Source organism: Haliotis rubra, unplaced genomic scaffold (genome assembly GCF_003918875.1).
Source record: "Haliotis rubra isolate DU_JTF1 unplaced genomic scaffold, ASM391887v1 Scf262, whole genome shotgun sequence".
NCBI lineage: Eukaryota > Metazoa > Mollusca > Gastropoda > Lepetellida > Haliotidae > Haliotis > Haliotis rubra.
In genome coordinates, this window is record NW_025766692.1 from 1089135 (window position 1) to 1109802 (window position 20668).

Below are 20668 nucleotides of genomic sequence, written 5' to 3' on the forward strand. Positions count from 1 at the left end.
GACACGTGGATATGGAGAATAGTAGCTTGAAACTTGCCCAAATGACAATGTGATATAAAATAACAGGAGACTGATCTGTGATGTCCAGCTATGTTCTTAAAGCTGATAATGACAACTCACAGCACTGGAATTTGTATTGCGATTGTGTGTTTTAAAGTAAAGTCACTAACTCCTGTTTTGTCACTGGCAACGGTCATTGCTAAAAACCGACGCAAAGGGACACAATGAAGGGAAATGTCCTATTGTCCCCGATAGGGTTTAAATTATGATATGGACACCTTTACCCACTACCAACCGGTTTCAGAGACAATAATAGTGAATATTTATTTAGTAAATGTTCAATGCACAGCGTATAGAGAGCAGCACATATCCGTTCACCGTGAACATCCGGGTTAGAATTGGTCTTCAGCAACCTGTACATATCGTTAGAACGGCTAACGGGATCGGCTGGTCAGGCTCGCTGACTTGGTTGATGTATGTTATCGTATCCCAGTATTGTTGAACATTCAGGAGGTCGATCAGTGGATTGTCTGGCCCAAATTCGATTACTTTGAGATAAATACTACTGAGAGAGGTGTTAATCAACAAACAACACAATCAACAAACCTCTGGAATGAACATAATGCACCAGGTGAACAGCCTTCCTTGAGGAATGTCGATAAGAGAACAGATCATCATCATATCTATCAAACATGTGCTTTTATTCCACCATGTATAAACAAGAAATGTTTCGTATGCATGTAACTCAAATTGCAAAACAGATAAACTGAAATATTAAAATGTGTACATGTTTAAATCAGTTTTGGATGAATTGAAAATTAATTTGCCTGGTATCAGGGGATCACAGTTCTAATATTAGTGTATATTCCTCCCTTCCTTCCTTCATTTATTCCTTCACCTAGAAGGAACACTTTCACGTTCCTGGAAAATTGAGGACGTTTCCAAATAATTTTTCAACATCAAGAGGACGTACTCATTATTTTTTCAATATAGGAGTACTAGAAAAACTTAAGAGTACATGTAGTGAGTGAGTGAGTTTAGTTTTACGCCGCACTCAGCAAAATAAGAGTACATTTAGAGTTCTGAATGGCATTTAATGGAGAATCAGTAATCTTGTGTTTCGATTCACATATGCACCACAACATTGCTAGTCTTGTGTTAACAGGTCAATAAACAATAAAACAGTACTTTTTCAGATAAATACGTCTGTACAGGGCGGTGGGGTAGCCTAATGGTTAAAGCGTTGGCTCGTCACGCCGAAGACCCGGGTTCGAATCCCAACATGGGTACAATGTGTGAAGCCCATTTCTGGTGTGCCCCGACGTGATGTTGCTGGAATATTGCTAAAAGCGGCGTAACACCAAACTCAGTCAGTCAGTCTAAGTCCGTACACCATTGCTGTGGTGCGTATCGGGTACGTTTTCTAATATATTTCCTACCGTATCTTGCATAATTTTTATTCGTACATACGCCGATACGGTGCTTATCTGGAGCCCTGGAGGTTTATTCCGAATTCCCTCATCACGTGACAAAGCACTAACTAGTGGATAAAATGGCTACTGTCGTGACCACCATCGTGTAAATCACGGTGATAGAGGTTGGTTGGTTTGTTTTTTAATGCCGCAATGAGCAATATTCCAGCCATATGGCGGGTGGTCTGTTAATAATCGTATCAGGACACACAACCAGTGGTCAACAGCATGAGCATCGATCTATGCAATAAGGATACGATGACGTGTCAACCAAGTCAACGAGTCTGACCACCCGATCCCGTTAGTCGCCTCTTACGACAAGCGACGATAGAGGAACTAGTATAAGCAAATACCCTATGTATTGACGATGCTGTTCTGTTGACCTATCAAAGCAAGCCTGCAACATGCGACTGTCCATCACAGAGGTATGACGTACATATCTCAGGAACCTCAAAGATAATGAAAAACAATGAAATATAGATGCAACAAATAATGATCAGACGCTATCAACATCTGGGATGGCTTCAAGAGTTCGCTTCTTTCTATTCTTGGCTTTCTGCGTTTTCGTCCTTTGTTTGTTGCTCGTCTCTTTCAGTGCCATCTTTTGCTTCCGGCGGAACATCTTACGTCTGTGATTCGTTTCAGCTTCCGTCAGATCCCTAGTATATTACAAAATGGTTTTACACAACACAAAAAACAACAAAAACGAAGCATATGTATGTCTCAAAGAAATGAGCTCAACATTAACTTATTTGTTTGATTGTTGTTTAAACACCGCGCTCAGCAATATTCCAGCTATATGGCGGCGGTCTGTGAATAATCGAGTCTGGACCAGACAATCCAGTGATCAACATCATGAGCATCGATCTACACAACTGGGATACGATGACACGTGTCAACCAAGCCAGCGAGCCTGACCGACCGATCCCGTTAGTCGCCCCTTTCGACAAGCATGGGTTGCTGAAGACAAGATCTAACCTGGACCTTCATGGGTAGTAACTTTGTATGTTATCTTAAGAAGAGATCAAATCGATTGTCTGGTTCTGACAACAACAAAAGTAGAATTGCGTTTTTCTCCGCTGTTACTCCAGTTATCTCTGAATAAGTTAATAAATTTACAACCGACATCTAACTTGAACTGTTTGAGAGACATTCTAGAAGTTGTAAGTAATATGAATGACAAGCCTTTACGGATGATCAACTTCTTCATTTTACAACAGCGACGTTTCGGTATAGATATTAAATCCGTTTTCAGGCATGAAGTTGATCATCCATAAAGACTTGGCATTCCTATGATATCTAACTTACAACATCCGTTCAAATATATGAGGGGCGGTGGGGTAGCCTAGTGGTCAAAGCGTTCGCTCGTCACGCCGAAGGCCCGGGTTCGATTCCCCACATGGGTACAATTTGTGAAGCCCATTTCTGGTGTCCCCCGCCGTGATATTGCTGGAATATTGCTCAAACGGCGTAAAGCCATACTCAGTCAGTCAAATATATGAACGTGGTCAGCGACTTTTATTGTGTCCAACTTACCGAGGTCATCTGGTCCATTAGATGTTCTACATGGCTATAGAAATGTGAAGCAGAGTTGGGTTAGTTGGTTAGAATGAACAGAGAGGAAATAGGGATACAGCGACTTTTAACAACCTTTCATGTAATAAGTGGTATATGAAATGTGGTATATTAAGTAATGAGCGTTAGGATAGATATGTTTCCAACAATGAGAATTATTCATATACTCTTTTAAGCAATCAATAAGGAGAAACATCTGTTAGCCGAATCGATATGTTTGTACACAACATGCGATATGGCAGATTTTATGGTTTATGGGATTAATTCTTAGCACAAAGGGAGGTAACTCCTGTTGTAGCTACACCACCTGAGCTCGATCTTGCCGTCTTTGTCCGAGTCCAGCTCGTTGACCAGTTCCTCCAGCTGACCAACAGTCAGAGGCAGGTGGACGTTCTGAGAGTAACACATGTCAGTGAGTTAACGTACTTATAGCTGTGTTTCAGTAACTACAAGTAATGATTGACAATACCAGAAGCTTACAATGCCAGTAACTTCACTTCATGTAAGAAGAACGACGGCTGCCAAATGCCAATATAAACGGTTATGATAATACAGATCAAGGTCACAATCCGGGCGAATTCTGGATTCGAAATGGCAAACATTACACTTAAAGTGGCATTTAGAAGCTGGTGAAGAGGAACAGATTGGGTAGACAACTTTATTCAATATTGCTTGATAACGGTGTTAAGATCCATACTGAAAAGTCGCATTGCAGTAAAGAAGTTGTCTACCCAGTGTTCCTCTCAGGTGAAGGTAAAAACGCGGGAAAATTATGGCCTCGAACTCACGGCACACCTATCGTGAAAATGAAATGCAGTAACTCTGTACACCGATGATTTAACGTAAGTTGGTGCAAGGACACAGGCAGTACGTATGTTACGTACAAGCTCGGGACAACCTAAAATAAACCCCTTACCGTTGCATATGTAAATTAACATATGGTACACATAGCAGAAATTCATGCATTCTGTTCGTGGGATATCTTCGGAGTTATAAACTGAAAACCAATATACTTTCACTACGTTTAGGTCTAACCAGGGTCCCGATCCACAAAATGTTCTTAGCGCCAAGACATTCGTAAGCCTATGATAAACTATAGTGTTACGACAGGTCGTAACGTTACGAACGCTTTTTGGATCGGGACTCTGGAGTGTAAACGATAACATAGGTTAACCGCCACATACCAGTAGCCCCTTGGTGAAGTCCTGTGTGGAGACGGTGTGGGTGTTGTCGTTGTCGTACCGCTTGAACAAGTCGATGACACGGTAACCGCGCTCGTTCATGAAGTCGAACATGGCCTTCATGGGGTTGTTGGTGAGGAATGTTCCGGCGTCCTGAGCGAGAATTCCCTCCCCTTTGTTGATTATCGGCCCCGTCCTGGCCCGGAGTACACGCTTCTGCTGCATCTTCTTCAGCGACGTCACAAACTCCTCGTCCACCACAACGTCCTGCAACACAGACGACGGAGAAGGTATGAAGGATTGGTGGTGGTGGAATTGGGTTTAACGTCGTGCTTGAGAATATTTCGCTCACATGACGACGTGCATGCGTGTGTATGTGTATGTGCGGCTGCTTGTACTAGCCAAAACTGAAGCTGGTTTTATAGTGCTAGCCCACTGTGATACCATGCCACAGTGAAGCATGAATACCCCACTCTGATACATCATACTGACTCCGAGCCGACCAGTCCTTGATGTACCCATTAATGCCGAGCGCCAGGCAGGGACCAACAAGTACCATATTTTAACGTCTTTTGGTATGACGCAGTCGGGGATCTAACCCGCGACCTTCCACACTCGGGCGGACGCTTTAACCACTACACCATGGAGGCGGTCGTATGAAAGATTGCATGTGGAAATAGAATGGTTGTCTGTTGCGTGTTACTAGGGTTGTAGGTGCGGGTTCGTTGTAAGGTATGTGTTGAAGTTAAGATTCTGGAGTGTCTTGACATTAATACACATGATTTGTTTCTATTTCTAGAATATTTCGTGAAGATCCCGGGTAGAACAGGTCTTCAGCAACCCATGCTTGCCACAAAAGGCGACAATGCTTGTCGTAAGAGGTGACTAACGGGTTCGGGTGGTCAGGCTCGCTAACTTGGTTGACATGTCATCGTAACCCAGTTGCGCAGATCAATGCTCATGTTGTTAATCACTGGATTGTCTGGTCCAGACTCGATTATTTACAGACCGCCGCCATATAGCTGAAATATTGCTGAGTATGGCGTAAAACTAAATTCACTCACTCTATATCTGGCAAAATTAAACAAGGAACAAGAACAATTAATATATTTGCAATAGACACAAGATAGTTCATAATAATGCTTCTCGTAGCGATGGGGCAACAGGAAGTCAACTGGTTGTAGGTTTTGATTCCTTACGTTGATAGAATGCATGACGCTCATTCTAACTGCCCGCCAGAGTTACTTGCTCCAGGCTATGCCCAACAATATTCCTGCTGTGTGCCGGCGTACACATCGAGTCTGGCCCAGAGTATCCAGTTACTGATATCATGAACATCGACTTAAGCAACAGGAACGGTAACATGCCTTAACTAACTGTACTGGCAACATTGTTATACACTGAATTAAACAAATATTCTCCATCGCGTCCATAAGTATTTATAGGTGGTATTAGCCCAAAGCACAGACCTCGAGGATATTCTCTACGAACGCAGATTTTATATCGTTAAGTAGTTATATAAGCTAAATCTTAGGGTTGGCCACAAACTCACCGTCAGATCGAGCTCCCTCAGGACGCTGTTAGGAGCTTTCTCTATTGTCTTGAGGATCAGCAGAGCTACGTCCGGGGTGATTGGGTTTTGACCCAGCTGAAGAATATAAAATCAGGGGCATGATATGATACGAGCAATGTAAAATAAATCTTCTAAAACCAGTATTTTGATATATACACGCAAGTCAAGACTCCTGGTGGTTCCGCCTGTCCAACGAGAATTTTATTGTCACAATTTGTATATATATGTACGCACCTCTTTAGCACGCACATACGCACTTGTAACAATAGTTATTAAAAGGTTTAGAATTGTTTCTATTACTACCATTAACAAAACCCCAACATTATGAACGAGTAAAACAGACACTTTATGTCTACGTCCGAGAGAACAGATGCCAAAGGTAATTTTAATCATACGTTGAAAGGATTTAGTAGAAAATAAATCTCCAGAAGTGTGGATGTCGTGTCGTTCTGATTCATACATGTCAAACTGTCTCTTTGTTACAACTCTCAACCCCTCCATAGTCATGTCAAAAGCCAATCGGGCGGTGGGGTAGCCTAGTGGTTTAAGCGTTGGCTCGTCACGCCGAAGAGCCGGGTTCGAATCCCCACATGGGTACAATGTGTGAAGCCCATTTTCTGGTGTCCCCCGCCGTGATGTTGCTGGAATATTGCTAAAAGCGGCGTAAAATCAAAACTCGGTCAGTAAGTCAGTCAAAAGCCAATCCGCAAATTATGCAACAAACATCTAGACACCGGGGAAATGCGTCGGGCGTGTAAGGAGAGTTGAAGATCACAATCCTCACACATAAGTATACTTACCTCCTACGCCAAAGATCAAAACTGTTAGGGAGCGGTTGTTCTATCTCATTATCTTCTTACCTTGAGTGTGACGAGGGACTCGTTCCACCGCAGCCCCTCCAACAGACTGCCCACAGCTATTGCGTCCACCCGGTTGCACGTGAGATCCAGCTGCTCGAGGGTGTAGTTCTCAGCCAGGGAGAGCCCGAGGGTGCGGCACCCAGCCCGGGACAACCCGTTCCATGACAGGTCCAGTATCAGCAGTCCGCCATTATCCTAGGGGAGACAACGCATAGGTTTATGCGTGAGTGAGTGAGTGAGTGAGTGAGTGAGTGAGTGAAAGTGTGAGTAAGGAAAGGAGGGAGGCTTCAGAACCGTCTTTAGGAATAGTCCAGCCATATCACGACGGGGAACATCATAAAGGGGCTTCGCACAGGCATCACAAATTAGTTTTTTCACAGCAACCTGTCGGTGTTCCAGGTTCGACAAACCAGTGATAGATAGTATGAACAACGGCACACAATCAGTCACCCGTAGCGTTGTGTGAGAGAACACTACCTATATACTACCCAGTCCCCATTTTCTTCGGTTCTGGCGTTCTGTCTGGGTCGCCTCAAAGCCGCCTCATGAAACTAACCGATTTATGTTCATTTTCAAATCAGTATGCGATCACGTGGAGTTATGTAGGTCCCTGCTACGAGTCGTAAGAACCAGCCACAAGACCACAAAGTGCCATATGGCTGACTGGCTTCGTCCGCTGAGGTGTGTATCGTTACCAATGCTAATAGCCTGATTTCTCACTTACAATGACTTATAATACCCATGATGATCGAGGATGGTAGACGTAGAGATAGGTTACAGGCAATGGGTAATCACAATGATATCTTACCTCTAATCCTGCTGCTACAGCTTGTGCTCCCTGCCTCCGTAGATGGTTCCAGCTGAGGTCCAGTATCTCGAGAGTGTCATTGTTAGCTGTGGGTAGGATACTAGTATCAATAAAGACGGAACTGCAAAGCGAAGACTGATTAACAATATCATATTACTGAAAACTTATTGTACTGCTTGAACACGTATACTTGGACCGATTATAATGTTAATAATGTAATTGATGACTAAATGCTAGCAACTCGACATATGTAAGTGAGTTTAGTTTTACGTCGCTTTTAGCAATATTCCAGCAATATCACAGCGGGGGACACCAAAAATGGGCTTCACACATTGTACTCATGTGGGGAAAATGTGAGATGATGGATTATTGCTGGGGGGTATGCTTCCACATGAAGTGTACACAACTACATTCATTGGTTATTTAATATACCTTTAATGACATTAATCAGACTGAATGAACGGAAATACACCAGTCAACGTTTCAACATATACTTGTCACTTAAACATAGACACAGTTACTTCAGAACCAGCGACAAGTGAGTGAGTTGGGTTTTACGCCATCTGTTAGTCACATTCCAGGACCGCCTCCGTGGTGTAGTGGTTGGAGCGTCCGCCCGGAGAGCGGAAGGTCGCGGGTTCGATCCCCGACCGAGTCATACCAAAAGACGTTAAAATATGGTACTTGTTGGTCCCTGCCTGGCGCTCGGCATTAATGGGTACATCAAGGACTGGTCGGCTCGGAGTCAGTATAATGTGTCTGAGTGGGGTATTCATGCTTCACTGGGGTATGGTATCTCAGTGGGCAGGCACTATAAAACCAGCTTCAGTCTGGGCTAGTACAAGCAGCCTCACGTACACATACACACGCACACACGTCGTCATATAAGCGAAATATTCTCAAGCGTAAAACCCAATTTCACCTCACCTCACCTCACATATCAACAATGTTACCGAGGATAAGACTGAACTCACCTATAGCGGGCCCCAGATAAAGACCCCCGACCTCTCCAAACTTGTTATGACTGGCCCGTAGTTCCCGCAGCCACACGTTATTCTGTAGTGAGTGAATGAGTACGATTTTACGCCGCTGTTAGCAATATCAACTAAAACGAACTTGACATACGAACCCGTCCCGTCAGTGTGGCGAACGAACGCTTTTAACCTCTGCTAGCCTAAAAGGCTTCGGTAAGAAAAGCACTTCTCTTGTGAAATTTGGTGCTGAACACAGTGAAAGAAGAGGGACACAACTCGTATTGCACAACATAGTATGATCATGAACAGACCATCCATCATCATCCATCCAATTCATCCATAGGCGAGAAAACATGAAAGATAAATAAATATTAAAAAAACACAAAGAAAATAAGCATTAACATGTTGTTGTTTCTCTCTGAATGGTTCTCTACGCTTTACTAACTTTACTGTCGAGATATTCGACAACGCTTGTTTCCGTCACTTAAAGGCACAATGTCACACATTTTCGACAATATTTTGGCCTATTTTATATGAATTGGGCATATGCACTTGCCTGAAATCGATCATTGAAACTTCGAGGCCGACACCTTCCAAACAGAGAACACTTGCCATATATGGAATGTAAAAAATTGCTCCCTACATCGAAAACTGTCGCACGTGGTGTTGTCGGTGTTTGTTTTAATCACAACTTGTGCGTAGGATATTTGGCAATTCGTAAAGAGCGCTCCAAGGGACATAACTCTATAGGGATTGCGTGAAATAATGTTCGGCCGGTAGAGGGCTCGAGTTGCGTAATCATATTTGGAATAAATTATGTGGTAGCTTCCCTAAGGGCTGATAGTTCGTATTATTGAGAGAAATGCATTATTAATTTTAAGAGCAGTGTGGTGTGACGTTGTGCCTTTAACATCGTAACTATTAGATGCGCAAGTTGACGACGCGCAGAGGTAGAGAACTGGGAACCGACATAAGTAAATATTTAATGGAAAATAAATATTTTTATATAAATGAAGTGTAAACTGAACCTCAGGTTTCGTCGCTTTTTAATTAGTGTCGTTTTAGGTCAGGATTTAGTCTCCCATTCGGACACCGGACACTGTCGGGCCGAACCACAACAGAAGACTTCGGCCTCGGTCAACCGGCCGTGTTACATTTCAACAGAACTATGACGTCACAACGAAGATGACGTCATAATCTATTCGGTAATCTTTGTCAAGTATGATTCCTCTATCGTAACATTGCGAGCTCAAACATGATGGCTGATACATAATCATCTTTGCTGTTTAACATATGGATACTGAAGCAGAAAGAACATATATTTGGAAATGTAGACAAAAAAAGGGATACGAAACCATAAGTTTAGTTAGCTTTGTAGTTTGTCGTCATGGCGTTGACGCTATTGTGACGTCATAGACAATCGTCATTGCTCAGCATACGAAGTCGATCTATTGCCACGCTCCGCAAAATTACAATTTCATCTGTGAGATTGGCCGACAGAAAGAATATAACCTACTTTATTGTTTTGGTTGACTGACTGACCAATATTCTAATGGATTCTAAAAGAAATAGAGGTAAGAAATAGTCTGAAATCACTGAATGCCTATATGCTATCAATTTGTAATGTCTTCTTTCGTCTTCATCTGTCATCTCAACAAAGATTTGATGCAGAAATACCCATAGTATATATTGTTGAGAAACCCGTAGTTAACATATTTTGCGCAAAACATCCAAGAATGTCGGTTCATATACATAACTATAAGGAAATTATAAAAATATCAGGCATTAGTAGACAATTTAGGAAATATTCATTTGAACGGTATAAGCTAAAACAAATGTACCTTGAGTTTAATAACATTCAACATCTTAATGCACGGGTTTTACAATTAGATAATAACTAGCGGGTGGAATCTTGCGGCGATCGTAATCGGGATTTTAGTATTTGACCACAAAATGAAAAATTTTGTATACCATGGTTGTTTTGTACCTCGCATCAATACGAAAACATGGTTTCAATTTAGCATAATTGTAGATTTATTTTGTGTATAGAGTAATTGCTGTGGTCAATAGTAATTGGCATTGACCATCACGAATAACCATTAATGTTTTTCAACAGGCTTAATTTTTGGGTCTTTTTATACCTGATCATTAATAAGAGCATTTAGAAAGAATTAATTGTTTCATGTTCACCTTCATACATGTATACAATTTAAAGTATCACTTTTAACAACTGGAATTTGTACACTGCTGAAATAAATTCAAACTCATTGCGTGACTATATATTAATCCGGGCCATTTTCAATCAGCTGATGTTTGGTGTTCAGGATGCATTCGGAATTCTATTGATTAAATAAAATATGCTAATTTGACTTTTATGAACTAGGAATATATGGGTAACTGCGCTTTGAGGAGCATTGTATACACATGATTTAAATTAAATTATAAGACCAAGTTTGTAAAGTTATAATACATTTTCTTCCAGGCGGCAACTGTTTCCTGTACCCAGAGACAGACTGGCCCCGAGTATACAACATGGCCAGTATGGACATGCTCTTATTTGCTGGAAGGATGGCTTTCCGATCAGACCTTCATCTCGCGTCTGTTCATTCCGATCTCAGCGTTCCTGAAACCTGCGCTAGTCCAGTTGATGCCGCCATTATCTGGACGGAGAGACAGCTTGACTATGTCAGAAACGGTACGACTTCAAACTATCGAAGCCGAATATAGAAATATGAAACTGCGAGAATTCATTACGTCGATTAGATAATATTGTACCCGTGAAGATCCGGGTTAGAATTGGTCTTCAGCAACCCATATGCATGCTAGTCGTAAGAGGCGACTAACGGGATCGGGTGGTCAGGCTCGATGACTTGGTTGACACATGTCATCGTAATGCGTAGATCGATGCTGATGCTGTTGATCACTGGATTGTCTGGTCCAGACTCGATTGTTTACAGACCGCCGCCACATGGCTGGAATGTAGCTAGGTGCGGCGTTAAACAACAAACCAACCAACTAACAAAATATTATTGATAAATTTAAACAATATTAATTCTTATAAACGCGTTTTTAATTAAACTCAACATATTCCCTAGGAAATGGTAGGACATATCGTAACTTGAATACACGTTTCCTTCCAGACCTGGAAACCATAAAGAGGACCAGCATGAGGTTATCAACCCGCCACATAGCACCCACCCTGCCTATCCGCATGAGGGGGCGGGCCGGGGTCATTGAGTACGAACTGCAGGAAGCAGAGAGACTGAGGCAGGTCCGAATTCGAAAGAAAAAGCAGCGCCGTGAGAGAGAAGCTTTGACACAGGAGAGAGTAGCGATAAGGGAAGAGAGAGAAATGATAGACACCATGTCGGCTGTGGGATGCAGAAAGAGGAAACTGGAGGAAGGGATAACATCAGTAGACATGTCGGAAGCCAGACCAAAGCGATTTCGGAAACCAAACCAAACTCACGAAAACATTTGTTATGGCTTAAGTGGGTGACTGAAATTTATTTTGCAGTCGTACACGAAAACATTTCACTCATTGTACCCATGTGGGGATTCGAAGATTTTTCGGCGTGACGAGCCAACGCTTGCCACTAATCTACCCGGCCCTATATTAGATGAGTTATAATAATTAACCGGTATTAGATAGTTATAATTTAACCATTAACTCTTACAAGTTATTAAAGCGCGTCGATCATATGGAAAATGTTCATAACTTACATCGGGTGTCGATCGACGTGTTCGGGTGTGAGGACCATTTCAAGGGTACCCCGCAGTGATTGCTGGAATATTGCTTAAAGCGGCGTAAAAGGAATATACGCTCGACAGACTCAAAGTTTACATTGCATTTAATGTTTCCATTTACCCATACAGCATTTATTCAACAATTTATGACAACGATTTTTTTAAACTCGAAAAATCAGACCAGGATCCCATACAACAGTCATTGTATTAGGTGCCACTTTATCATCTTTCAAACACAGAATTGTTGTTTTCAACGGGCGTTCCACTCTCGCTTGCAGACAGTAGCACCTTCCTCGTCCACAACGGATCTGGAGACTCCAACCACTCCTCCAACATCGTCGACCGATTGAGGAGTAGGGCTTGGAAACGTGGCCACTAGGTTAGTACAGGGGAAACTGTATGCATGGGGGTGGCCACTAGGTTAGGACTGTACAGGGACCTTATATACACTATGCGCTGTGGGGGTAGGGACTGTATGTGCTGTGGGGGTGGGACTGTATTACTGGGGATGGGTATGTGCTGTTGGGGTAGGACTGTATTACTGGGGATGGGTGGGGGGGTAGGACTGAAGTAATGTGCTGTGGGGGTAGGACCCACCCCAACACCCATCCCCTAAATCTCAAAACGAGGAGTAAATGAAAGTCGATTTTTATACAAACGGAGTAATCATCTGGTTATTTTAATGATGTCGTTGTAGCACGTGGCGAATTAGCCCTGTAAAACTAACCATCTTGAACTGAACCCCTCAATTTATTCCGTGTCTAGACTGACATTACTTAAAAATAGGTTGCGTTCCTTCCATAACAGAGACGGGTTTTTTTGCAACATTTTTATAAATGCGATGGAAACGAGTCCATATTTGTTTTTATTTACCACGCCACTGGATGCTATTTACGAACATTCTTAAACACTATTAAGCATTCCTTCATTTCATTTCAGAATGTGGGTGCAGCATGCAGTTTGTGTGGTTGTTACTGACTTCAATATCGGAGATAATGTACAAAAATGAACGTTACATTATTGCCAATGAACTGTATTTGGAAACAACTTCCTGATTATTGTAAATAATTGTTATTATTGTTATACAACACTTGTACATTCTGTTAAATTATATTTTTTAATAAATATTTCTTACATACACATAGTTCTCTTCTTGTATCTCTCTACGCCTCAACTTGCAGCTTATACTCAACAAATAAACTGCGATAATTAATTGTTGTGGGTGTTGAAACTGGGTTGAATGCCACTAAAATGAATTAAAGAGTAGTGAGTGAGTGTGGTTTTACGCTGCTTTTAGCAATATTCCAGCAACATCACGGCGGGGGACACCAGAAATGGGCTTCACACATTGTGCCCATGTGGGGAATCAAACCTGGGTCTTCGGCGTGACGCTTTAACCACTGGGCTACCCCACCGTCCCGAATTAGGAATAGAAGAGACAACCTCATGTGTAATGGCCGCACGTCACGTTGGGTGTGAAGCGGTCGACAGACATTCACGAGGCCCGGGTTCGATCTCTCAAATAACTATAATCTGTTAAGCCGATTCGTTGTATGTTATGACTAGGGCAAGCGCAGCAACGAAACACACTCGTGTCTTTACTCCTTATATGTGCGTAAGAAATAGAAAAAATAACTATAATTTCAAAATATTCTTCATTCTACTTTCTATTCTTTCGCATGTGAAGAAAATCATTTTGACATATCTATGGTCACTTTGTTTCAAAACACAAAATAGTTCACACTTACACCCCTAAACACAGACAGGCAGAGATTCTTCAATATTCAGGACAGTTCAGGAAAGGTAACTCTACCTAATATTTCTTCAATAGTCATTGAAGCACCCGTATAGTATCTTCAGGGTTTTGGAAATTATCTAATTATTGTAGCATAATATGTGATAAAATATTTACTGATATATTTACTTGATATTTTGAACAAATATTCTCCATGAAGACAATAGAAAAAGAACAAACTGGCAGGATATATTTTACATTCAGTTGTCAGTAGGTCTGAAACTAATCACCGCCACCCAGCCGTTTTAAGCGTACAGAGATCCCCACATACTTCTCAGTGTCACAAAACAGCCTCCTGGCGTACACGTGATAACACATTTAATATGAACCAGTGTCACCAAGTGGATGGAGAATTCGGATGCTTTCGGTTCCCTTCGGCCTTTTCCGTCAGCTCACCTCCAGCACCAACTGGATGCTAATGCTGGATTTCACTCTAAACCGCATACCGTCCGATCCTTTGACATTTAATAGTTGTTATGTAAATGGGGATTCTTAGTTTAAATGATGGGTGCCAAATAGCTAGGTAAGTGGTATTATCCAAAAGGTAACGAAAACACAATTGTTTTCGAACTGAGTCCAAACTCGGTGGCACCTATTGAGAAAATAAAAAAGAAGGTGATATTTTACCTCAATTATTTCCGCCAAATACTTCGCATCGTGATCGTAAAGTTCACTTCCTGCAAAAGATAAGATGGTGGCAGTCAGTTTCGTTCTGCCAGCAGGGGGCGGCGGGGTAGCCCAGTGGTTAAAACGTTCGCTCCTCCCGCCAAAGGGTCGCCAAGTGGACGTTCGCTCCTCCCGCTAAGGGGCGGCGGGGTCGCGCAGTGGTTAAAACGTTCGCTCCTCCGCCGAAGACCCGGGTTCGGTTCCGCATATGGTTACAACGTGTGAAGCCCATTTCTGGTGTCCCCCGCCGTGATCTTGCTGGAATATTGCTAAAAGCGGCTTTAAACCCAACTCACTCACTCACTCACTCACAATATGTTACTTAGTTGTTAAACGCTACACTCAGCAATATTCAAGCTTTAAGACGGCGGCCGGCGTTAAACAATAAATCAACACACATAACTCCAGTGTATGTCGAGATTTTGCTTCCAAATCTGTTTGCCTCGAAATTGCTACAATATATTGGATATGCCAAGTTAAAGGTTCACGCCAGAGGTGTTGGCTCTGTACCTGATATGTTGAGCTTCCGAACAGTCTGATTATCTTGCATGACGGCGGCCAGTGCTCGGATCCCGTCACCTCCTATGCGGTTCTCAGATATGTTCTGAAGTAAAAGCACAACAACAAAAGTTACGACGTTGTGTTGTCGACGAAAGCCTTGTGTAAGATGGGCCAGACTATCCAAGATGATTTCCGGATAAGAAATGTTGGTCTCGTTCAGTCAAACAGCCAGGTGGGCGAGTGAGTTTAGTTTTACGCCGCGTCCAGCAAAATTCCAGCTATATGGCGGCGGTCTGTATATAATCGGGTCTGGCCCAGACAATCCATGCGCATCGATCTACGCAATTGGGATACGATGACGTGTGCCAACCATGTCAGCGAACCTGACCACCCGATCCCATTAGTCGCCTTTACGACAAGCATGGGTTGCTGGAGACCAATTCTAACCCAGATCTTCACAGGTTAAACAACCAGGAGACAGCGTTATATATTTACGAGCATCGAAACGTTGGAAACTTGAATCAGAGATTTGTGAAAATTAACCACTAACTCTGATGTCAGATGATAATTTACATGCTTTCGTATTTTATTAACCAATTTAACGTGCTAATTCGATAAGATATATCGATGGACTTACTATTTCTGTAATGAGATTATTCTGCGGAAGGAGTTCTGCGATCGCGCTAGCACCCTCTGCACCAAGCCAATTATCTTCAAGGTCAAGGCCACAGATACGTTGATTACCCTGGTGGCGAAAATTGACCTTTGCATCATCAATATTACTCAATTTTAATCTGACAATGTTGACAATCCCGTTTGAAAAAAGGTTCACTCAAAGATCTTATTTACATATGATATGTGGAAATCTAAACTGTTTGTTTTAATACCCATTTGGCGAAATGTTCGAAAATACATTTTTGTAAAACGGAATTTGAATTTGCTGTGGTATGTGGATAACAACTAGTGTCTATCAAAATCACGTTAGAATGTTAGCATCATTGAATGTTAGAATGTTATCGCACATACCACAAGAGCTATGAAGATAGCTCGTGCCGCCTTTGAGCCAACCGAGCGACTGCGCATTACTAGTTTCGGCGCCATGAGGCTGTTCACGATTAACGTCACAGGCGTGATGCCAAGAGACTTGCAGGCGTTAATGTAGACGTTCACGTAGCCGTGCCTCTCGATCTCATCCGGGTCGGTAGGCAGCGGTGCAGGAGGGTCTGGTGAAAGGAGAACACAACGCGTACATTCGTAAGTGCATTTAAAGTAGAGACAATTTGAGATATAATGTTGTTTTAAGCCGTCACTATTTCCGATATATCACAGGAACATGTAAACAGTCTTTATGAATTATATACTATTCCAAAAAAGAAACGCATAACCCAGAAAATGTTGCATTTTTAAACATGTATAACTCGTCCACAAAGAGACTTTAGGAGTTAGGACATGACTTTTTACATCAGTTTAGAAGAAGGTAACGTCTATTACAACCAAGTGGATAATTTTAGATAACGGAGTCTTTGAGCGCGATGGTGACCACGTAGCATGGTCTCGACGTCGGGTCTCCTGGCCCTCAGTCCAATCTCTCTCAACCTGTTCCGTACAGTTTAACCGGATATCCTCCGAAGTCCAGGCACCCTGGCTGCTGTGCTCTCACCCGTGGCAGTACGATCACGCAAATGTAGTACCCGGATGTACGGATCTTGGGCTGCAGTGGTGACTCGAGGTCTGCCTGTACGGGGACGGTCATTTGTTATACCTGTTTGGTTGTAACGATCTGCGAGCAGTGATATCGTGTTCAGACTAACATTCAGACGCCTGGCAACAGAAAATTGGTAATCTCCAGCGTGCATTCTTTCAATGGCGATGTTCCGTGTCGCAGCGTCAAGACGTGGTGTAGTGATTTGACCTTGAAACTCCTTCAAGACGAATGCAGATTTTCGAAAGTAATATGGATATTTATAGCTTGCAGTGCATGCTCTTTGCTGCACAATTTCAACTGGAAGATGATTTCTGTTGCCTTGTGGCGATGCCTTTTTAATTCTTGTAAGAAATCTCATCAAAATCAACATTCTCAGGTAATGTCGATCTTTTACTTGTGCACAAACGATTGTTTGAACACAATTGGTAATTAATAGATTTAAAAACATGCAAAACGCCTATGCGTTTCTTTTTTGGGATAGTATATATTTACGTCAAGTCAGTTGCAGCTAACCACCAATCCCGATGAGTCAGTCCTTAGAGCAAGTTTGGGGTACTTGTTGTTACCTGTTCCCCACTCCCTTCAGCATATATGAAGATAACATTCTCAAGTCCAACAACTGACCTCGTACCCATTAAACCCATTAAATAGAGAGGTGTTGGCTCTGTACCTGATACGTTGAGCCTCCGAACAGTCTGGTTGTCTTGCATGTATCAATAATGCAGTGAACACGTGTGTCAATAATGTAGTGAACACATATGCCAATAATGCAGTGTACACGTGTGTCAATAATGCAGTGAACACGTATCAATAATACAGTGAATACATGTATCAATAATGCAGTGAAAACATGGATCAATAATACAGTGAGCACGTGTATCAATAATGCAGTGACAACATGTATCAATAATGTAGTGAACACGTGTATCAATAATGTAGTGAACACGTATATCAATGATGCAATGTATCAATAATGCAGTGAAAACATGTATCAATAGTTGTATCAATAATGCAGTGAAAACATGTATCAATAATGCAGTGAACACGTGTATCAATAATGTAGTGAACACGTGTATCAATAATGTAGTGAACACGTGTATCAATAATGCAGTGAAAACATGTATCAATAATGCAGTGAAAACATGTATCAATAAACGTATCAATAGTGAGTGAACACGTGTATCAATAATGCAGTGAAAACATGTATCAATAATGCAGTGAACACGTGAATCAATAATGCAGAGAACACGTGTATCAATAATGCAGTGAACAGTGAACATGTATCAATAATACAGTGAACACGTATATCAATGATATAGTGAACACATGTATCAATAAGGCAGTGAACACATGCCAATAATGCAGTGAACACCATGTATCAATAATACAGAGAACGTTATCAATAATACAGTGAACACATGTATCAATAATGTGAATAAAACTAAGCAGTGAACACATGTGTGAATAAAACTAAGGTATTTTATTTGGTTTCATGTCTTTGTTTGGGGTTTGTTTTGCTACGAAAATCGCTTCCCCAAAGCCAAACGCGGCGCTCGGAAAACAACCTCACTAGGAGTGCAGTTTTGACCTAACATGTCACCACTTTCATTAACAAACTTACCACAATCCTCCATGATGTCATATCCGGTGAAAGTAAATTCACGTTTTAGGTCTTTCTTGATTTTTGGTGGTTCTGAAAATCCATTGTCTTGGGACACGAATGTCGTCTGTCTCGACCTGGTGCCTGTCGTCTGCTGTGACGTGTCAGATGATGTCTTCTGCCGGATGATGCCGCGAGGCCTCTCCGCGGAGTTTGGAAGCTTGACTTTAGAATGGCTCTGACTCAGATACAGGGTAGCCGTTTTGGTGCCCTTACCCTTGATATTAATTTGTGTGTCAGTTCTCGTCAATTCACGCGAGATGTTGCCATTTGTCTTTTTAGCGGAGCCTTCTTTCGAACTGCTGGACACACAAGAACTAGAACGTGAGTGGCAAGACGTCCTTGACATACTCGAGGTTTGGCGGTGTAACCCACTCTTCCCTCTCTTTTGCTGTCCTTGATCGTCCGCCATGTTTGTTCTGTCAAAGTCCTGGGTTTTCTTGTTTAGCTGCAAGAGACACAATTTACAAGAAGGGATAGCGTGTATTTCTTGTAGACCCTATCACTAGTGACTCGGGCAGTGATTTTCTGAATGAAATCGCAGGGTTTCAGATCAGTCTGTCTCACAGTCCCTAACCACATTATTGTCCCTTTGGCCGAGCACTGCCCATAATGCAAACGCTCTAAATAAATAGTCTAGAATTCCTTAGATTCTCATCTCATCTCACGGGACGCCTTTTCAATATAAGTGGAGCTATATATTTGTTTCTCCAGGATTTTCTGGTTCAGACTCGATTATTTACAGGATGCCGCCATACAGCGGGGATATTGCTTGAGTGCGGCGTTAAACAACATTACAAAATCATATTTGTTTCTCTCAGAGATATATATTTTTCAGAGGCGAAACGTTAGTCTATTCTTTCGATCAGTTCTATCCCATTACTAACATATACACTTATCGTCACCCAGATTGTGTAGGAATTCATTATTAGATTCATTTAAGGATAAAGAACAATGTCCTAAAATCATGAAATTGTCCTAATGCCTTTTCTCGCCGATAATATCGTGTGGAACGCGCGTCCTGTTCCACCGGAAGAACCCTTTGCCGACACTGGTTTTGTAAAAAGTAAATGTTGGTTTGTTGCCTGACGCCGCATCAAGAAATTCTCCCGTTAGGCGACAAAACCATACAATCAAGTGATTAGTATCATGAGCAATATATAGCGTTCATATAGTGAGTGAGTTTACTTTTACGTCGCACTCAGCAATATGCCAGCTATATGGCGGCGGCAAGTAAATAATTGAGTCTGGACCAGTCAATCCAGTGATCAACAGCAATGAGCATCGATCTACTCAATCGGGATACGATAACATGTGTCAACCAAGTCAGCGAGCCTGACTACCCGATCCCGTTAGTCGCCTCTTACGACAAGCATGGGTTACTGAAGACCATATCTAACTCGGGTCTTCACGGGTCTCGTTCATATAGTAAGCACGAACACATTTACAGTGCCTTTGACAAGAGTTTAGTCACTGTTTAGCCGTTAATATCCCCGTTAGAACACTACAAACTACAACAACACGCACAGCACATATAATCTACTTTCAGGATTAAACTTGAATCATTTCAAAATGGAACCAACGCGGGTGGCAAACCCAGGGTATCCAATCCCAATCACATTTTTAAACAAATTTATGAGAATAATACTTACAACTCTACCAGTGATAATATTTTCTCCGCTGCTCTGAACAACCCAACTTCATGGCTCTAGTGGAGTCAATTCATCAGCGTCGCCGTTGGTGACAGCTTTATCGCCGCCCCACAACACTGCAACGACGCGATAGAGAAATCAACATTTGCCTGTAATAGTTTATATTGATAAGGCGTGATGAATTACGCTTCACAGTTAACAGCGATAACAACAGAAATTAAGCATAATTAATTGATTTTTACACTGAACTTGTTCTAAACAGGTAGTGCTACGTCGATATGTCGACATACCTGCTTTTGTATTTTAAGTGAGTGTTAGGTTTTGTGTTTGCTCGCTAAGCCTTGCAGTTTTGTGGGAAATGACCCAGAACAGGTTGATCGCTTTTGTTGGTTTTGAGAAGACATTTATGACATTAACCACATAAATACGACAGATCTAATCTTCCCAAACGTTGTTTTTTCAGGCTGTTATTGTGGAGTCATATATAATCTCACAGAAT

At 42.0% G+C, this 20668-nt stretch overlaps 1 protein-coding gene across 2 annotated transcripts; it reads right to left on the reverse strand.

Annotated features, from left to right (window-relative positions):
- Positions 1-1697: 1697 nt before the first annotated feature.
- Positions 1698-20313, reverse strand: LOC124280220 (leucine-rich repeat-containing protein 74A-like). Of its 2 annotated transcripts, XM_046716117.1 has the most exons (14): positions 20170-20313; positions 18479-18965; positions 16179-16375; positions 15790-15897; positions 15162-15255; positions 14613-14662; positions 8444-8525; positions 7470-7555; positions 6662-6856; positions 5781-5876; positions 4232-4495; positions 3355-3440; positions 3009-3042; positions 2009-2131 (listed from the first exon to the last, which is right to left on the reverse strand). In XM_046716117.1, the coding sequence occupies exons 2-14, from the start codon at positions 18927-18929 to the stop codon at positions 2114-2116; spliced, it is 1761 nt and encodes a 586-aa protein (XP_046572073.1). In that variant the 5' UTR covers positions 18930-18965; positions 20170-20313; the 3' UTR covers positions 2009-2113. The 2 variants fall into 2 exon arrangements, with proteins under 2 accessions (XP_046572072.1, XP_046572073.1); XM_046716116.1 differs by lacking the exon at positions 3009-3042 and having other exon boundaries at positions 1698-2131.
- Between the last annotated feature and the right edge of the window lie 355 nt (positions 20314-20668).